The 19,194-nt window shown below is 38.9% G+C and overlaps 1 protein-coding gene across 1 annotated transcript in view; it reads left to right on the forward strand.

Annotated features, from left to right (window-relative positions):
* Positions 1-19,194, forward strand: part of Plcxd2 (phosphatidylinositol specific phospholipase C X domain containing 2) — a 46,142-nt gene that overhangs the window by 11,425 nt on the left and 15,523 nt on the right. Inside the window, exon 2 of the mRNA XM_003469197.5 lies at positions 17,767-18,227. Within this exon, the coding sequence (XP_003469245.1) occupies positions 17,767-18,227 (461 nt within the window). The remainder of the gene's footprint in view (positions 1-17,766; positions 18,228-19,194) is intronic.

Consider the following 19,194-nt stretch of genomic DNA (forward strand, 5'->3'; position numbering starts at 1 on the left):
TAATTAAAATGGAAGGGCAAGGACAGTAAGATAGTTCTCAAGGAAAGTAAAGCTTTTTTGTAATTTATGTATTTAGCAGTACTAAGGATGTTAGTGCTCGCTCGTTCTCTCTCTCTCTCTCAACAGTGTCTTGCTAAGTAGTGGAGTAGACCAGAATGGGCTCTGAGTTGAAGTCCTCCTGCTTCAGCCTTCTAGAGTAATGGGATCATAGGCATACGCCACCACATCAGCTCTTTTTTGTTTTTTAAACCTACTTTCTGCTACGTTCAATAATCATCAGGTCCAATTCTCACACGTAACTTCTAAATTACTGTGTTCTCAGCTCAGGACACAGAGATATTTTAACATGCAAAATTATGAGTTGCTCAGGTGACATTTATCATACTATTGTAGAGATTAAATATCAAAATTATAATGTGTTTTTCTATAAAATCTTCCCTAAACAGCTTCAGCATTTAAGAATACAAGTTCATTGTTACATCTGTCCTTATTATTTTATCTTACCTCTATCTTAAGTTTTGTTATGTTTAAATTGACACCCGATAATTGTATATATTATAGGGTACATAGTGTGATAATTCAATACATGCAAACATTGTGTCTGTCTTTAAGTTTTATTTCCATAGAAAGGAGAATACCGAAGGCATTAGAGGACAGGTTGTAAATATAAGATCAAGTCCTCTTACTGAAGCATACACAGGATCAAGTTCTCCTTACTAAGGACATCACCATCAGTAAGTTTTGCTATTCTGTCTCTTAGGATTTTCATCTGTAAAATGGAGATACTTACAGTATCTGTTCACAAGAACAGAACCAGAGGAAGCACAGTCAACAAGGCCACCTTCACTCTGACACCGATTATAAGTCTCAGAGTTTTCAAGGTCACCCTTGTACCTGGTGATTTTCCAAGACTCATAGAACTCTCTAAAAGCTGTATACTTATAGCTACTGTTTATTACCATGAAAGATATTAACAGATTTCAAACAATTAAGGGAACAAGTACAAAGCATGAAGTCCAGGAGAGTTCCAAACATGCAGCTTTCAGTTCTCCTTTCCACATGAAGTCATGGACAGTGACACTGTACTTTCTTGGAGTTCATAGGTGATAATGCACATAAAATACTGCTAACCAGATAAGCTTGCCAGAGTGTTAGTGTCCAGGTTGTATTGGGCCTTTTCATGGCTGACCTCAGTATCTAGCCTTTCCAGAAGTTAAGAAGTCACTATCACCACTATCACATCCTTAGCTTTTCTTGTGGACTCTAAACCCCAGGTGAACAAAAAGTACTCTTCAGGCAGTACATCCCAAGGGCTTACCTCTCACTAGCCAAAGGCAAAGACTAGACTTCTCTTTGGTAAAGTTAAATTCTTCGTGACACATCAGAGTTGTTTAAGAAACAAGATTATATATACAATACAATTAGATTATAGCATAATACAAATGTAGTGATTTATATATAACCATAATTATTAACTAATCTTTTTGATCATTTAATATATATAATCATAGTAGATACTGTAAGAAAAATTTTAAAATGAATAAGCTATAGTTCAGATATCATTTATGAGAGATACAAGGGTTCAAATAAAGCCCAAACCAGCAGAAGGTGTTGAGTGCCTGGTGAAGAAGCAGGCCACTGCATTGGGGACCTGGAAGACCAGTGATTCCTTCCATGTGGAGGTGAAGGACTAGCTAGGTGGAGGAAGACACCTTCGGGTTGGGCTGAGAATGGTGAGTGGGACTTTGGCTTAGAGAGGAAGTGTATTCCTGAATGAGCAAAGTCAGATGGGAAAACACGGTACCTTCAGGGAACAGAGAAGGGCTGCAATGCTAACTGTAGAAATAACAGATGAAAAAAATGAGAAAAAATCTGATGAAACAGACCTAAGCCGGTTTAAAGACAATTTCAACATCGTGCTGACAAATTGATGCTTTATGGGTTATACAGACCCAGCGAGTATTTAGGACCTGAAGAAAACCCTAAGAGGAGATATAGTGTCCCTTCTATAACCCATTTTTGAATTGCCTGATTCTCTGCCACAGCACCCTCCCTTTCAGTTCTTAGTTCTTCCACTTCATCTAGTCAGCTACAGTTTTCCAATGAGAAACAGCCCAGAAAAGGCTACTCTACATACATCTGCGTAATGGGATGGATATTATACACCTACCAGGACTGTTTCCTTGTCTCTGCCACAAACAGTTGTGTTTTGTCATGAATTGTGTCTGATTCACAACAAAGGCCTTATCAAAAAATAGAGATGGGGAAGAAGATGAGAGAATTTGAATCTTCAGATAGCTATAAAAAATTAAGACATAAAGAATAGAGGTTTCTGACAGCAGATAGGCTTTGTGGAGATGGAAGATGATCTGAGGATGGGGAAAGATAGGAGGGAAGGAGGGCAGGGTGAGGATGTGATATTTATGGGTACTAATTCTGCACAATGAATGTCTTTATTATGTATCACAAAAATATAGTAATATTCAAAAGTCACAATTTTAAAAAAAAATGAATAGATGTTTCTGGTTAATTTAAGGAGAATTATGACATGCAAAGAGCAAGTAATGTGCCTAGAGTAAAATAGATCTTTAACTATATTATCAAATGTTTTACAGCTTTAAAATGAGAACAAGTCTAATAACAGAAGCATAATAGGCTACTTATATAGCACCACCTGGGTGCCCAATATTGCTTTACTTGATTTATACAAACCCAGTTATCCTTACAACAACCTAGTGATGCAGGAATTTGTTTATTCTCATTTTGCAGGTGAAAAAAATTAAGGTGTAGCGGTTAAACAGATTGCAAAACAATCCTTATAACAAAACGAGAATTGTGAAAACTAGGTCTTGCAAAAGCCATTTAAATAAAAAGCATTTATAGAGTTGGAGCCTGCACCAGTGTGGGTCTATAACTTTTTTTTTTTTTTTTTGGTTGTAATAAAGGGTAATTTTCTTTTCATGTGAGGCTGTTTCTACTCCAGGACTCCAATGTCAAACACCCATGAGGATGGGTAGGTTTGAAGCGCTGCCTGCTGACCTGTTCCAGCTGAACAAGTCACTTTTTTTTCAAGACCAGACATTTTAGAGGCTTTTTATTGACTCAGAACAAAAACAGCTCAGTGGTTTAAGTGGTCTGTGTAGTAATCACCCAGCAAGGCTCTGACAGAGGAAAAATCTTTCTGCCTCTCTTTCCAGAAAGAGCAGCACGAGGCATTAGCTGGCATGCATGCTCCTCAGAACACTGATCTTCAAGGGTGGAGTGTTTTCATTCACTTCCTGCTGAGTGTAATGTACAAATGCCCTTTAAACCCATCATTTCATGTGATTTAGAGTGCTGCTTACAGGATTTTCCGTCTGCCTTTTTTCTTGCCTTTGTCACAGCACCTGGCTTAGTCCTTCATTAACAAGAAGGAAAAAGAACTCTCAGGTTCTTGTGAGTATCTAGCTGAAAATTTTCCTTGTATCTTCGTCATTCTTTGGTTTGTCAGATGAATCTTAAAATAACCCTGTTGTTTGAAAAGTTCCAGCCAACCTAGATCAATTTCTTTTTCCTCAATGTTCCTGCAATGAATTTCATCAGAAATACCCCCAGAAAACAATGAAACCCCAACCACTGGAGCAAAGCAAACTATCACATAAATGGTCAACAAGAAGTGAGTTTCTAGCTACTGCGTTCAGTCAGTGCCCGGTAAGATGGTGTCTGTGAATCTCTGGAAGGGGGAGATTTTCTCCATCAATTTAATGAAATTCTCACATGGGCCAAAGGAAATAAACCCGACCATAACTTTAGGATTGATTTACCTTTTTGCAAGTATCAAAGGTTAAATCTGCAAACACATTTTCTTTATAATAAGTATGAAAGAAACATTTCTTTGCAATGATTATAGTCCTTTAAAACTAGGCTTATAAATCCCATTAATGAGCAGTTAGTAAGTGGAAGCATCCATTTTGTTTCAAGAGAACCTGAAGGTCATTCATCTACCTTCCTAAATTTAGAAGTAGAGAGGAAAAATGAGCTCCAAGTATGAATTTATCAGGCAAAGTTCACCCACGAATCCAAAGGAGAACTAGCTCTGGAGTCAAGTCTGAGAAGAGGCATTAGGAAGGAAATGCCTCCTGTACTGAGAGAAGGTTAGAGTGCCCTCGTGTGTTCCGACAGAGAAATTTTTCCAGTCTTTACAAAATTTAAAATTGCTTTCATCACTCCATCAATATTCCTGCACCAGAGGGAAGGCCAGGCATTTAGCACTATGACACACTGTGGGTTGTCATCACAAGCAAATGAGCAATGCATTTGACTTATTTAACCTTTATGGACTTAGAAGCAATAATACCATCCCACAGTATCTGAATTTGGATCTGAGAAACCTAGGCTTCTGTCCTAGGCAGCCACTTGCAATCTTTGTATCGCTAAACTAGTTGTAAAACCATTCTGAGCCATGGTTTCCTCATCTGTAAAATGCAGGTACATAAACACTGTCCTGCTGAATGGTGGCAAAGATCAAACAAGATGATGTAAGTAAAATGCCCAGCCTCGAGTTCTGTAATACATTGAAGTTACTTTAGTTATTTTCAGACAAGCACCTCTGCCAGGAATCATAAGAAAGACAGTGATGAGGCGTGAAGTACAAACCTCGGAGAGGTAAACAAAACGTCTTTTAGTTCTTAGATGAAAAGGTTTCTATGAAACACAGAAAAGGAGAAGTAATTTGTAAAGAAATATGTGCCAAATATGTGATTCCTCTAAAATATTTCTTTCAAATAGAAAAATGGAAGTGGTGTGGAGGCAAACAGCTTCCTACATAGAAGCTGCTTCAAAAATAACACCCAAACTCCAGTACTCCGCATCTAAGGATGCGACAGTCAGAAAAATCTTCTATTAGGATTGGATTTGTATCCACTATTTGTATCATTGAGATACCTCTTTCAGAAAGCTTTATTTATTGAGAACATAACCATTTTAAAATCCATAAAAACAGAGGCAGAAAACTATAGCTGAATGGATTCATCCTTTAATTTTAATTTTTTAAATCTTTATGACATAAGCTATCTTAACTACAGTATGCAGCACAATTATAACAAATCAAGTATTTTTACCCCAGTGAACTTCCAAAGGTTCCCTCCTCGCCCTCGTATTTATCATAGCCATCCTTTTCCTGTGCGTGGGAGGGAGGTATCATTATTTATGATGGCAGGAGACTTGACCTTTAAATGTCAGTGCAGGAACAGAGTCTGGCCTTTCTCTGGTATTGTCCACTTGCTTCCTGGAGAATTGTGGGAAGTAGGTTGATATTGTGTAAATGGGGAAGAAACAAATCCTGGGTACCCCCATCCTCTTATTGCAGAACCAGGTGAATAAGGGAAGAACTGGGCTGGCTACTGTTACCACCTGCTTCAAGGTAGCGGAGTGACAGGGAGGTTGATGCAGACCTGCAAGCACAGATAAAAGGCTGCTCCGAGTTGGACCTTGCACCTGAGCCCCAGAGGCTGGCTCACCCCTCCGGTAATCTGTTAGCCTAAATAAGGCACATAGAGTACCTGAGGCTAAGGCATTTATTATTCACAGAAAGTTTCTCATCAGACTCATCCGTGTCTGTGGAGGAAGAGAGCTGGAGCTGGAGCCCCTGCAGTGCAGACCTGCATTCTGTACTGTTCAGGGCTCTGCTGCCCAGCGGGAGCTTCAGCTGGGCTCTGTGCTCAGTCAGCCTTAGTCAGCAAATGGAAAGGTAGTCCCTGCCTCGTACTCCAATGCCTCCTATTTACGTGGATTAACTGAACAGTGCCTTTTCTGGCTCTTGTAGTTCAGTAGTGTTCATGAAGTGCTATTCCTGGTGTTAGTCTCATTTTCTCCTCTTTCCTTTTAGGCCATTATGCTGTGCATTATTCTTTCTCCTTAGAATGCCTCCAAATCAGTATGCGTATCTTGGCTTATCGATGCTTATATTTCTGACTGCTGTAGTATGGTTTTCATTCCACTATACTAGGAAACAAATTGTTCATAAAGGGATCTTTTCTGAGGGGTCAGTCTCAATCAGAGAAGCTCCTCTGCCTGTTGTGTGACACCAGCCCTTTCCAACCTAAGTGTGTCCCTGCCTGGGGACTCTGGTACAGGTACTACAGATGAGACAGTGTCAGGAGGGGATGTTACACACAGCAGAGCTCCTAGTGGAATCTGACCTCAAAACAAGGTCCAACTGAGACACAAGAGTGTTTTAGGATGCTTAATAACAAGGCATTCTTCCAGATTGTGTTCTAAAATATCTGCAGGAAACAGTAGCGAGATTGTAACTGTGTCTTTGGAAGTCTCCAGCATGTCTCCTCCAGAATCCCTCAGCCCTGCAGCCCCCGAGGATCCCCACTTCCCCACTTTGAGTGTCTCTGCCTCCTCTGCCTTCTTTCCTGGCTGCTCAGCTTCTCATCTCTCTCAGCAGAGTGACTGAGGTCTTCCCCAGCTCCCATCTCTAAATATCTGCACACTCGCACCCAGAGATTAATCCTATTGAAGTGTATGCAAAGCCCTTAATACAGAGATGAATATTTCAGTCATGCTTAGCAAACAGATCATGTGATATTATCAAGATTCACTCCGTTTTGAGGCAAGTGAGGATTAGCAATGACTTACTGCCTCTTAGCACATGTTCATATTTGCAGTCCCATGTGCATTGAAGAAAATTAACACCACATCCATTTTGTAAGGAGTTACTGATCCCAGATGCCATTGATTGGCCCCAGGTTTGCAGTCTGCCCCAGCAGTGCTGTAATGCCTGGTAGACAGGTCGCCCCTGTCACTTCTCTGTGGTATCCCATAGCCATACCTTGAAGTCCTCATTCCCATGGAGCTGTGTGCTATCCCAAGTCACAAAGATGATGGAGAGGGAAGAGACCTGGTGAGACTGCCGTGGAAAGTCAGGCCTAAAGCAGGGAATCTGAGTCTAGCTCCCTAATGTTACCTGAAGACTGTAGAGAGACCCCTGCATCATCCTTGTCACTGCCTGGGCCTAGAGGGGACGTGAATGCTAGTGGGTGAGCAGGTTCTAACTGCCACTTCTAAAAACCTGGCTTTGTCGACTAGCAATATGTACATAGTGGACACGTGTTTAGCCATTTGTAAAATTAAGCAGTGGTCTCCCCAAACCTGATAAAAACAGCCAGAGTTTTGAATGACATGATCTGAAATTGGAATATTTTGACTGCTTTCATTTTAGTACATTTAAAAATCATGAGTTTCTTTAAAAAAATCATAAGTTGTTAAAACATATGATTTTTAGTGACATAGTGTTTGAGGATTTAAATCTCATTTTAGCCCATTTTATAAAATGTAATGTTGAAAGATTTCTTCCTTCCATCCAGACAGAGTCTTCTGGCCCCTGTAAGTCAAAACGTGAAGTCCTTTCATTTTCTCAGAAAAAATGCAACCCTTTAAAAATTGCTTAACAGTTGGGCCTGGTGGTGCATGCCTTTAATCCCAGCACTTGGGGAGGCTGAGGCAGGAGGATTGCCACAAGTTTGAGGCCATGCTGAAATACATAGTGAGACCTTGTCTCAAAAAACAAAAATTTGCCTAACAAATGAAACTCAAAGTTGCAGGGAAAGCATGAGGAGGAGCTGTCCAGCCTTTCGGATTCTGATTCCAGCTCCAGCTGGAATCTGTTCTCTCTTCCTCCTTAAGCAATAGGAGTAGATCACTCTCTTTGGCTCAGATGCGTAGTGTCTTTTGACTTTGTAGCACAGTGCTGCTTTCTCCTCTGTCGTCTGCTCTAACCATCTTCTGGCCCAGTGTTTACAGCTACCCACATACCTTGTAGTCCCTAACAGCGTATGAATGACCTGACTTTACTGAAGATAAAGGATGACCAAGGTTTTTGGTCTTTTGTATTGTGCGTCTTTACTATATTATTGTTGCTGGTTTGGGACAGGAAAGGAGCTTTCATCTAAGATTATGTTAATTTTCCAGAACATAGAATTTTTATTATGTGTATATTTTATAATAATTTAGGAGAAATAAATTGACATTCTGTGCAATTTTATGAAACATGTACCCAAATGGGTAACTAGAAAACTAGCTGCACCTGTGTGTGTGTGGGGGGGGGGTTCATACTGCTGAATTACTCTGGTTTCATGTGACAGACAAAGGATAAATTAATAGTTGGGGAAATAACATGAAAAGTCCAAATTATGTTAACTAAAATCAAGCTGAGATAAAATAGACATGTCCTAATTGAACAGCCTTACTGTTCCTAATAGGAAATACATAATCATTCTATATGTATGTTCATCCCAAACTTACAATGAACCAAGCCATCTTAATTTTAATAGAAATCATGTGATGAAGTCTTGATAAAAATTTTAGAGTTACATGGAGCTTAAATTTCAGAGATAAGCTTAAAATATTTGTCTTTAAAAATCATTTTTGGAGAATAATATTAGTATCTACTAGAAGATGCTATAATATTAGTAAAAACATTTCAATAAAATAGATTTTCTTCAATTCTTTTAAACATACAGGTTGAGTCTGGATTTCATTTCCATTTTAGTGTCCACATGAGACATAGACATGCACATAAAAACTCTGATAACTGAGAGGACGTTAATCCCGAACAGCTCTACAGATAGCCCTGTTGTAAGAACTCTTGCTATCTAAACATTTCCTTTCAAAACTGGCAGGATTTGTTTTACTTGATACTTCACAATCCAAATCCAAAATCCTGTTATAATCAATTCACTGGCATGAGCTGATGCACTAGCAGAGCCCTTTAAATTGCAGATACATCCAAGTGGGAAGATGCAGAATGTGTTGCATACACATTTTGCTGTTCTCCCAAGGCTCAAGTTAAGCATTAGTGCTTTCAAAATAACACATTGAGTGAAAATGACTTCTAAAAAAGCAAAGAACCCGTGGAGAAAATGCAAATTTGACAAGCCTAAAAAGCTTATACATCCAAAGAAAAATAAATAGTGATAAAACACGATGAACAAAGCAAACTAACATTAAACTTGGCTATGCACATACCCCAAGAACTATTCATTAGAATTTTCACTGTGTGAGAATTACAGAAAAACTTATGAAAGTACTGTTGGTTTTGGGGTTGCTGTTTAAAATATATCAAGGAGAAATTATTTGTGGATGGTTATATAGATTTTTGAGTGTTTTAATGACAGTTTTAAAAACTTAGTTTTCTCTTTTTGAGGCAGGTTATAAAAACTATTGGTCTTTTTATCCATCTCAACTAATGGATTATGTAAGCTTTTACACTAAAAATCTATTCAACATATTTTTAGCAATAAATTAGATCGTTTTCTGTATTTCTTTTTGTATTGAAATCCTTTGGGGTCTAATTCTGCCATGTTGAAAATAAAAAACTCAAGAATATCCTTGGAATTTTCCCTCAAATTTTTTCAAATTTTGTAGCCATGTGTTTCTTCTCAGTTATTTACATAGGACAGACTGGAAATCATTTGGAAGTTTAGTTTTCATTCTAACTTAAAAGATCTGAGGTTACTCCTTTTTGTGTTGATTTTGGGAATAACCTAAATCACTTAAACTTCAGACTTCCTATGTCCCAGCTCTAAACATTAACTCTCCTGACAGATGCCTGGTAACAAATATTTACTCAAGTTTCAGGGATTTGTTTCTCAGATAGTATCATTCCTTAACAATAAATAGTAATATGTTTGACTCTATTCTGTTAACCAAGAACTCTTCCAAGTGTTTACATGACTTAACTAGTCTTCACAACAAACCAATGCGGTTGGAACCACTGTTATCAGTGTTCTGTAAGGGAGGTAGCTGGGCACATAGCTGGTAAGCAGTAAGAGTCATGATTGTGAACTCAGGCTGCCTGGTACCAGACCACAAAGAACTTGAGACACTGTGATAATTTTCCATGTAGCTTATTCAGAGCTACAGTAGCTTATTAAATTAGTCTCAAGACTCATCCTTTGTAAGTTTCTGCTTCCTGAAATGACTTGTTGGTCCTCAAGATGAAAATAGAAATAATTAAATAATAACTAGAAAAGAATGGTTCTCAACATACTCGTATTCTGGGACAGGAGATGGGAACAGAGCTCTCCAATACTAGGATACCTTACATATGAATGCCCAGTGGAAAGCACTTATTGGAGGGATTGAGAGACATTCCAGTCAAGAAATAATGAGTAGGGTAAGAGGGTAAGGGAGTCAGTGGGCAGCCCAATAAGCCAAGGGGCTCAGCATAGAGCAGTGTGTTTCAGCCTCCCTCTCATTGTTACCTCCCAAGGAGGCATTCTGGACATTTCTCCTCTAGTCACATCCCCACTATGAAATTTTAATACTACAGATTTTCTGTATATATGCTTTTGTACTATATATGTAAATGTGCTTTGGACACGAATAAGACCACCTGCACCCTGAGGTTGGGGGACAGTTTCTGTGATGTTTGCCTAGAGGAACAGATACTATGAATGGTGGAGTGAGGAAGCCTGGCCAGGGAAGGGATCAGTGAGCCAAGTGAGAGGGTCAGAGGGCTCACCCAGGGCAGAATGGTACCTGAGGGCAGTAGAGCCAGTGAATTTCTTAAGCACGTGAGGTCAGGAGTTTGTTGACCTGGGGTTGTCATCGTCACTTCTCTCCGTGATACCCAGAGATGTGATAAAAATGCTATCTGGCAGTGAATACGGTCAGCATGTATTTTGATATATCATTGTGCCTTAATGCAACATATCATTTCAGTGTGTGTGGTTTGAATTTTTTTTTGGTTTCTTTAGAAGCCAGATTTCCAAGAAGTTCACTTATGTTAAAGTCTTTCTAATTGAGTTCAAAAAATCGCTACTGTTCCAATTTGCTTTAACGAAAGTGCTTTAACTAAAAACTGCTATGTGCTCACTTGAGATCTGTAATCCCCAAACAAACCTCAGAAAGAATCTAGCAGCAATTTATGTTCTAGATAAGTAGCATATGGGTTGTCCGTGGAACTAATAAGGCCAACTTATTGTTTTGTTCTTGGCCCCTTAGATTATCTTATATCTCCATGATATCCAGGAGGAAGTAGCTATAACACTGAACAAATATATGTTTTCCCATTTCAATCTTCTCTCATGATTTTTCTGCCCCAGGGAATATATATATATATGTACTCTAGTACAGCATGCCTCCCAAAGGCCCCAATTAATCTTGAACAACTAAATTTAATCACCTCATAGATGGTATGAGAAACAAAGGAAGGCCAATAACACTTTTTCTACACTAGCAAGTTGTGGTTATTCAGTTACTCAAAAGAGAACATTCTTGGAGTAAAAGAAATGATGAAGAAAGCATCTATGTAGGTATGGGGAAAACAGCCCACCAGATTATTAGTTGAAGATTTCAGAGTGCTAAAAGACCAACCAGAGAAGGCTATACCCAGAAATCAAAGAGCTCATTAGGAAAAGAAAATCTTGTATTATAGTAGTGGGTGACGAGCTAGGCTCTCAATAGAGGAGGTTTCCAGCTCTCCCTCCAGAGAAGTTCAGACACAGAGGATCTGTGGAGGGACTGTGCTTTTTTAAAAGCACTCCTCCCAGTGATTGTTATGTGCATCCAAGTTTGAGAATCATTGCTTTAAAGTGCTACGTGCTTTCAGATACATTTGCCGGGTTTTGCAAATGCATAGATGAGGAAAAAAGAATATAACTAATGCCTATTGATGATCTAAGCAACTAAGAAGAGAGGAGAATGGTAATTGTGAAACTAAAGAATTTTGAAGAAAACTAGGTTTCTAGAAACTGGAGCGGGAAAAAAAATCACTCATCTTCTTAACGTCTAAATTAGTCCTACTATCACAGAATTAAGGAAAAAACATGTATTTCTGTAGTCTTGAAAGCAAACTTCAGAAGTCTAAAACCAGTCATCTAATATTTGCTGCCAACTGTTTCCTAAAGCCTCACTGGGTTTATTCCATAAATGACAAATATCAGAAAAGAGGAGAAAAACAGTTGTTGTTAATCAAAAAGTATGTTAGAAAGTGTCATTAATGTTCCATGTGCATCTTGGGATAGCTTTTATAGACAGATAAAATGTTATATCAGTGACTTTAACACTTATACTTAGTAATTCTTCGATTAAAATGGCAAATGAATGACCTTGAATATAACTAAAAAAAACAAAGTAAAGCCAGTAAGACCGGAGGTAAAGCCAGAAGTCCACAGACTGCAGCCCTTCCAGGGGGAGAGCCACCAGCAGCTCCTGAGATCCGCGCCATGTTAGAACTTAGGACGCCGGGAAACCAAACAACCTGCCTGCCTCCCTGCTAAGCAATAGTGAACCTACTGCTGCACGGCCTAGAGTCAAACATCCCACTTCCCCTACCCCCTTCCCTTGTCCCCCACCCCACCCCGTTAGCAAATGGGAACCAGAAATCTGAGCATCTCCTGGGAGGTTGACCATAGCAAATAAGGGGGACTTCCTTCTACCATCTCTTTGAAGGCAAATATTTTTATTACTGTTTTGCTCTATTCTGATTAATGGTACTGCTCTATTCAATATTCTGTTTTGATAAATTCTATAATGTTCTGTATTTCATCTCATTTTGATAAATGTGATTGAAAGAACAACTATTATAAAGATGATGAAATATACTGTGATACATAACCTGCTGTGACGTTCTGTACGATCTTAGTTGGCTTTATTCTAAAAAAAAAACAAAGTAAAGCCAGTGAGACCGCAGTCCTTCCGGGGGAGAGCCACCAGCTCCAATTTCACTGTACGATCTTAGTTGGCTTTATTCTGTCTTGTTCTGTTGTATTTTACCACTTTCAAAATAATTTTTTTTTTAAAGCTAGAAATCCAGTTGCAATGAGGCAGTTAAAATTGCCTAAAGACAGAATTTAGTCTGTGACCAAGAGAACAGTGGCTACTTTGTACAATATGAATATTAAACTGTCATCTGTATATCAGCCAATAAGATGGAGAGGAACAGGGAGTCAGGTATAGAAAACAAAATTTCCAGACCCTCAATATTTAAGATAACCTGCGGTTCAGAAGCCCTTTGCCCTCTGGTTTCTAACTCACCAATAATGGCTAATAATCATTTTGATAGTTTGGCACTTAATGTGTGTCACCGTTGTGGTAAGCAGTTTGTGTACACTTTGATGTTCACAACAATTTTGGGGTGATAGACCTTATTGTGCCCATTTTATGGATGAGGAAACTAAAACACAGACTGAGCAACTTTCTCATGAGCTATAAATGCTAGGGAGAACATAGAGAAAAACTTGGAATAAGAGAATAGTTCATAAAAGGTCTCCACAGAGGACAGTGAACAGAGTCCAGGAAGAAATTTTTCTATCTTTGTATATTGCACTCCAGTGATGCAAGGTGATGTGGAAGACCCTGGGGAGGGATCAGTCAGAAATGAGCCATTAGAGCCAGACTGGAGAGGTCCTAACTCTGTGATCAGATTGGGAACCTGATTTGGGAGATGGGAGGCAAGTAAATTAGAGGTGTAGCTTAAGATCAGTGCCTTCCTGTGAATATGAACAAGTTAGAGGCTGGAGTGAAAGGGTTAGGGTTCTTTTAGTCCTGACTGTCTGACAGTAATGAGTGTATTCATGAGGAATGGAAGTTGAAGGCAAGGGAAAGAAACGATTGATACTGTGTTGCAAAAATCAAACAAAATGTTTGTTAGCTGAATAGAAGAAATGGATGAGGGAAAGGGAAGAATTTAAATAGAAATCAACCTTGCAAGTTCAAGTGACTGGGTGAACTGCTATCAGAAAGTCAAGGCAGGCACCTGGTGAATAGCTGGACTTTGGAAATATGTAGCTCATTGTATGTGCAAGCTATCAGCTGAGGGGATCTCTGCAGGAAGGTGGAAACATAAATTTGGAAGTTATCACTTACATAATGGTGCTGTGGTTAACTAGAAAAAAATGTGGAATCTCTGAAGGTGAAAAAAAGGAAGAAAATAGAGAACAGATACTCAGACAACATTTAAATTTGGGATAAAAAGAGCAAGAGGAGCAAACAAAGGACACATGAAGGGGAGGTGAAGGAAGGCTAGAGCACCCGCAAGCATGCAGCCACTGTGAGCATAACGGAGCAGAAGATTCCAGACAGTGAGCTGGCGGACACTCAGAACCAAGAAGAATAAACGAAATGGGTCAGGATCGAGAATTACAACAGGAGGAGAGGAGATGTAGGGGTGGGAAGGAGTGAATGGGTCAAAGTGGATGAACACAGCAGGTCTGCTCAGGATGGTCAAGATTTTGGCCATCAGAAGGAAAGAAAAGACATTAGTGTAAAGGAGAAGATATGTGGGGAACAGTGCTTCAAGTTAAAGAGCGTTGCTGAATTCTTTTTTAGACAAAAAATAATAGCCGTCTTCAAAGTTAGTTATAGTAAGGTAAATGAAGATGCCTGGGAAATGCCAGGTGGTGGCAGTCAAAGTTTCAATGGCAGAAAGTCACACTATTTAATGAGGTCTAAACTGTTTTCTGATGTTGTCATTTGTCAAGCCAGAAACTGCTGTCTCATGCAGCAGTGCTTTAGCGAAGACGAGGACCAATGAACTGTATTTTTCATTCTCTGGGGTGCATGGATTTAATTTTTTATGTCCCAAGGCAAAGAGAGAAATTTTCATACTGTAAACTCTTTAACAACTAAAATAGCTCCCATGGGGAAGGCAGAAAGGAAGAAAGTTTTGATAATGAATTTTCACTGTAAACTACTAGAATTTTTATTAGCACTGTTGCAGATTCTACTGCATTTTTAGCCTATTGTTAAAAAAAAACAGTTAAATGCACTGAAGTACATCATATGACTTAAATATTATTTCACTTACTCTATGTGAGGCAGAAGCTTTCTAGGAAAAAATAAGTAGAAAAACTACTCAGTTGTGATGCTTTGATTGCTGTGGACCTAGGTAGAACAAGATAAAACATTCACAGAAAAATCTGTTCCATTGTCTTGTCCTGTAAGGGAACACAGGAAGATGGGTGGGGAGCACAGGATGTCGGAAAGGATAAGACAGGGCAGAGGAGCAAAAAGGGAACAAAGGTAAAGGGTAGCCATGGGATTGTACAGGTTCTCCCTCTTCAGCGGGGTGGGCTGGCTACCGTGTGTGTCCCTATGCCTTCAGAAAGAGCCCCTGGAGCTCCATTGCTGTCACATTTCTGCAGCCCTCAGACATGGAACTAAGTGTTGACGGTTGTTAGCACATCTCCCTCTGGAGACGAAACTGGGCTCAGCACCAACAAGCAGACACCAGAGGGGATTTGACTGTCTTCCATGCCTGGATAATGGCTATTCCCTGATGCCCAGAAGAATTAAATCCAATATGTGCCTCACAGTACATTACACACTGCATCGTGAACAGCTGGGCTGTTAATACAGTGTTAAAGAAAAAGAGAACTGTTTGCTCACCATCTACACAGAAGGTAGTCCTAATAAATCTCTCAATAAAGAGATACAAAAATTTTTCTGTTTCTGAACAGCTACATGAAGCACAGAGCATTGGGCAAGTATCCAGTGGGTGCCATTAACAATGATAACCAACGAGGAAGATCCAGGGGGAGTTGCTCCACATTTGTATTAGCAGTGGCATTTTTTTTTACCTGAAATATGCTGGTAATTATCTCACTTGCAAAATTCAATTTGCCTAAGAATTAATAAATGTGTTTTTTCTCCATACTTAATGAATCTCTTCCAAGTTCTAGATGTACATAGAATTAAAGCCTCATTTATCAACTGTTTTTTTTAACTTTATAGATAAAATGGTAAATTAGTAAAGACTACTTTTATATCTGAGATGATAAAATAGCAAAGGCAGAGCTATGATTTATTTCCAAGAGAATAGACATAACATAACATAACACTGTAGAGATTTGCAAAAGTGTATGTTATATATGAATTGTCTGCTCTAAAATTAGTAAAGTGGATTATTGGTGACAATGAAATATGAATACACAAGATAACTAAGATAATTGTACTACTCAATCCATTAGTTATTGAAGGGGACAGTGTTTATATTGTTTGATCAGTTTTGCATACCATGTTTGGTAATCAGAGTAACTATTTTGAAGACAACAATATGCAATATAATAACCATTGTTAATTTCCTATCATCTTGTTTTGAAATTCTGTGTCATTTTTATTGTTTTTTAGTTCTCTTCAAAATAAAAAATTTTAATATAGATGTAGTAACCAAAGACAAAGTAATGTCAGAACAAGGAATTCTCTTAGATTGTACATGTCACAGTACTAACCAAATTAAGCTGTTGTGTGAGTTAAACATGATGGTGAATGATAGTGATTAAAGATTATTTTCATCTAAAATATTTACTTTTGAAATATTTGTTCCCTATAGTTATAAACGTGGCTGTCATGATCACTCATACTCTGTAATGAGATAATCTGTGTCTAGGAGGATGCCAAGCCTCTGGCTGTTTAAAGAAGTGAAATATGCAGTTGGATCATTTAATAACAGTTTTAGCCCATCAAAATATTAGTTCAAAAATAGAAAGATATCAACATCCTCTGTTGCACCCATCTAAATGTTTATCTGATCTGTCAAGAAATCATTCCTATTGACTCAAATTTTTACAGTAGTAAAACAGCATGCACACTTACCATTTTAAATGTTTTATACTTTAAAGGCATTAAAAAGTTGGGTGCAATGGCATGTACCTGTAATCCCAGATAATCAGGCAGCTCTTGCAGAATGATCAAGTATGAGCCTAGCCTGAGGAAGTTAGCAGAAAAGGAGCAGTCGGGGAGGGAAGGGGAGGAATGCAGTAGCAGACAGAAACACTAAACTGTCACCCAGGATTTGGAGGCAGATTTATTTATGTCAACAGGCACAGACCTCTAAAACATGTTAGGCCTGAAGGCTCAGGGATGGAGGTTTTTATGGGTTTGCAGTCAAGAAGCTGAATACTTGGCAATTATTGGTTGATTCTTACAATATGTATCATAGTGGCCAGGTATGCATCACAGTGACCACTTCTAGGAAACAGAAATAACAGGAACTGTAACAGGAACTGAAGTAAACTGGAGGTTACTTGGGCAACTAACAGAAACTGAAGTATACTGGCTGGGGATGCATTTTCTGCTACAAGAGAGGGGAGAGAAGGGGAGATGGGGAGAGAAACAAGTCCTTGGCATTTTCTGAGTTCACTCCCTAATACTCCCCAAAACCACCATCACACACACAGACACACACACACACAATCTAAATAAAACAGTCAAATTTTTTAAATTTTTCCCTAGAATTAAAATACCTATCCCAGAGTTAGGGATATAGACACAGTATTTTCATACTCTTTGTTTTAATGCAAGTATTAATAAAGAATATATGCCGCCAATAAGCATTTTTTGAGGGGCACTTCAGAAATCTGCAGTTTGTCTATGTTATGGATATGCTTTAGCAACCAGTTTTATTTTTCCAAACATTTGAGTTTATTTCCTCAGAATAGCTTTCATGAAATGATATTACTAGATCAAGTCATATGAATATTGTAAAGCTCCTGTTTCTAAGCATATTTCTCAATAGCTTTCCAAAAATATATGTACTAATTTACTTTACACTGGCAATATATGATACTTAAAACTTTATTACCCTGAGCTTAACAAGCTGCTAATAAGACTGTATTACTTTTACTTGTGTTTGTTTCGTTTTCAGCAGGCTTGTGATTTTTGCAAGCATTCATTTACAATGCTTTTATATATTTGGTTAATTGTTGTTTTCTGTTGATTGGCTTAGTTTTCACAGCTTCAGTCTCATCAGCCCACCCCCCTTATTGCTTTGTACAGGCTCCCATGATTCATTCAGCTACTGGGTAGATGAAAAGTCCCCAGTAGGGCCTGACCAGACCCCAGCTGTCAAGCGTCTTGCCAGGATCTCCTTAGTGAAGAAGCTCATGAAGAAATGGTCTGTGACTCAGAACTTGACTTTCCGAGAGCAGTTGGAAGCTGGAATCCGCTACTTTGACTTGCGTGTGTCTTCTAAACCAGGGGATGCTGATCAGGAGATTTACTTCATCCACGGGCTTTTTGGGATCAAGGTCAGGGATGGGCTGATGGAGATCGACTCATTCCTTACACAGCACCCCCAAGAGGTCATCTTCCTGGATTTCAACCACTTCTATGCCATGGATGAAGCCCATCACAAATGCCTGATTCTCCGGATCCAGGAGGCATTTGGAAACAAACTGTGCCCAGCCTGCAGTGTGGAAAGTCTGACCCTACAAACCCTGTGGGAGAAAAAGTACCAGGTAAGAGGGAGGCAGAAAAGAACTGACAAGTACAGGAACCCAACTCCTTTTGCTGTGTAATCTGTTCAACAGCTGAATTGACTTAGAATGGCCAGAACCAACCCAAAGCAAAATTGGGAAATGTGTCAGTTGGTCATCACCATTCAACCCCTATAAGTTTCATCATTACCCCATACCTAGGCCCCCTTAAATAATTCTCGTGGAGTTACTGAATACTAAGTAAAAGCACTAGCTGACAGAAGCGTAGGAAATCATTCATCACTTGAGTGTTCATATTTTAAAAGATCTTCTTCATGGATTTGGATCCTAGTAAGAGAAGAATTAAGGAAGGGAGAAGCCATGGAAAAGGGTCCAGGAGCTTTTCCCAGGCTAACCAAGTACAGAGGAGCCTCCAAACCCAAGCCTGTAAAAGAGAGTCTGGAAAATGAATGTGGGCCTCAGACATACTCCACTCTGACCCTAAGAGATGGAAGGGGAAAGCGATGAGCCTCAGGAAAGAGGAGCCACCAGTTTAGACTCCCTTTAAGAAAACAAACACCAGCAAGTACTTCTCATTCAAAGTTGCTCACTTGCTCAATAGATTCATTAAGCAAAATGTTCCAAAAAATCTTTTAATTAAAAGTTAAAGATTATTCACGTGTAAATATTTACTGAGCATCAAATATACACTATGCACCACTCTAACGATTTGGGATAAAGGGGTAATTAAACTAGACAAAGATATTTGTCCTAAAGGAACTTTCATTCAAGTAGAGGATGATAGAACATAGAACAAAGATCATAAATACCATAGATAGATGCATAGATAGATAGATATAGATAAGAGCTATAAACAAAGTCTAGTGTGATATAAGGAGAATAAATAGGCTCTGTGGATAGAACAGTGGGTCGCAGTTTTATACAGCCCTTTTTGAAAAGATGGCATTTGAAGGAATAAATCAGATTGATATTGGCAGACAGAGGCAGC

The sequence above is a fragment of the Cavia porcellus genome, unplaced genomic scaffold (assembly GCF_034190915.1).
Source record: "Cavia porcellus strain 051 isolate PalLab524CR breed Dunkin Hartley unplaced genomic scaffold, mCavPor4.1 scaffold_15, whole genome shotgun sequence".
NCBI classification, from domain to species: Eukaryota; Metazoa; Chordata; class Mammalia; order Rodentia; family Caviidae; genus Cavia; species Cavia porcellus.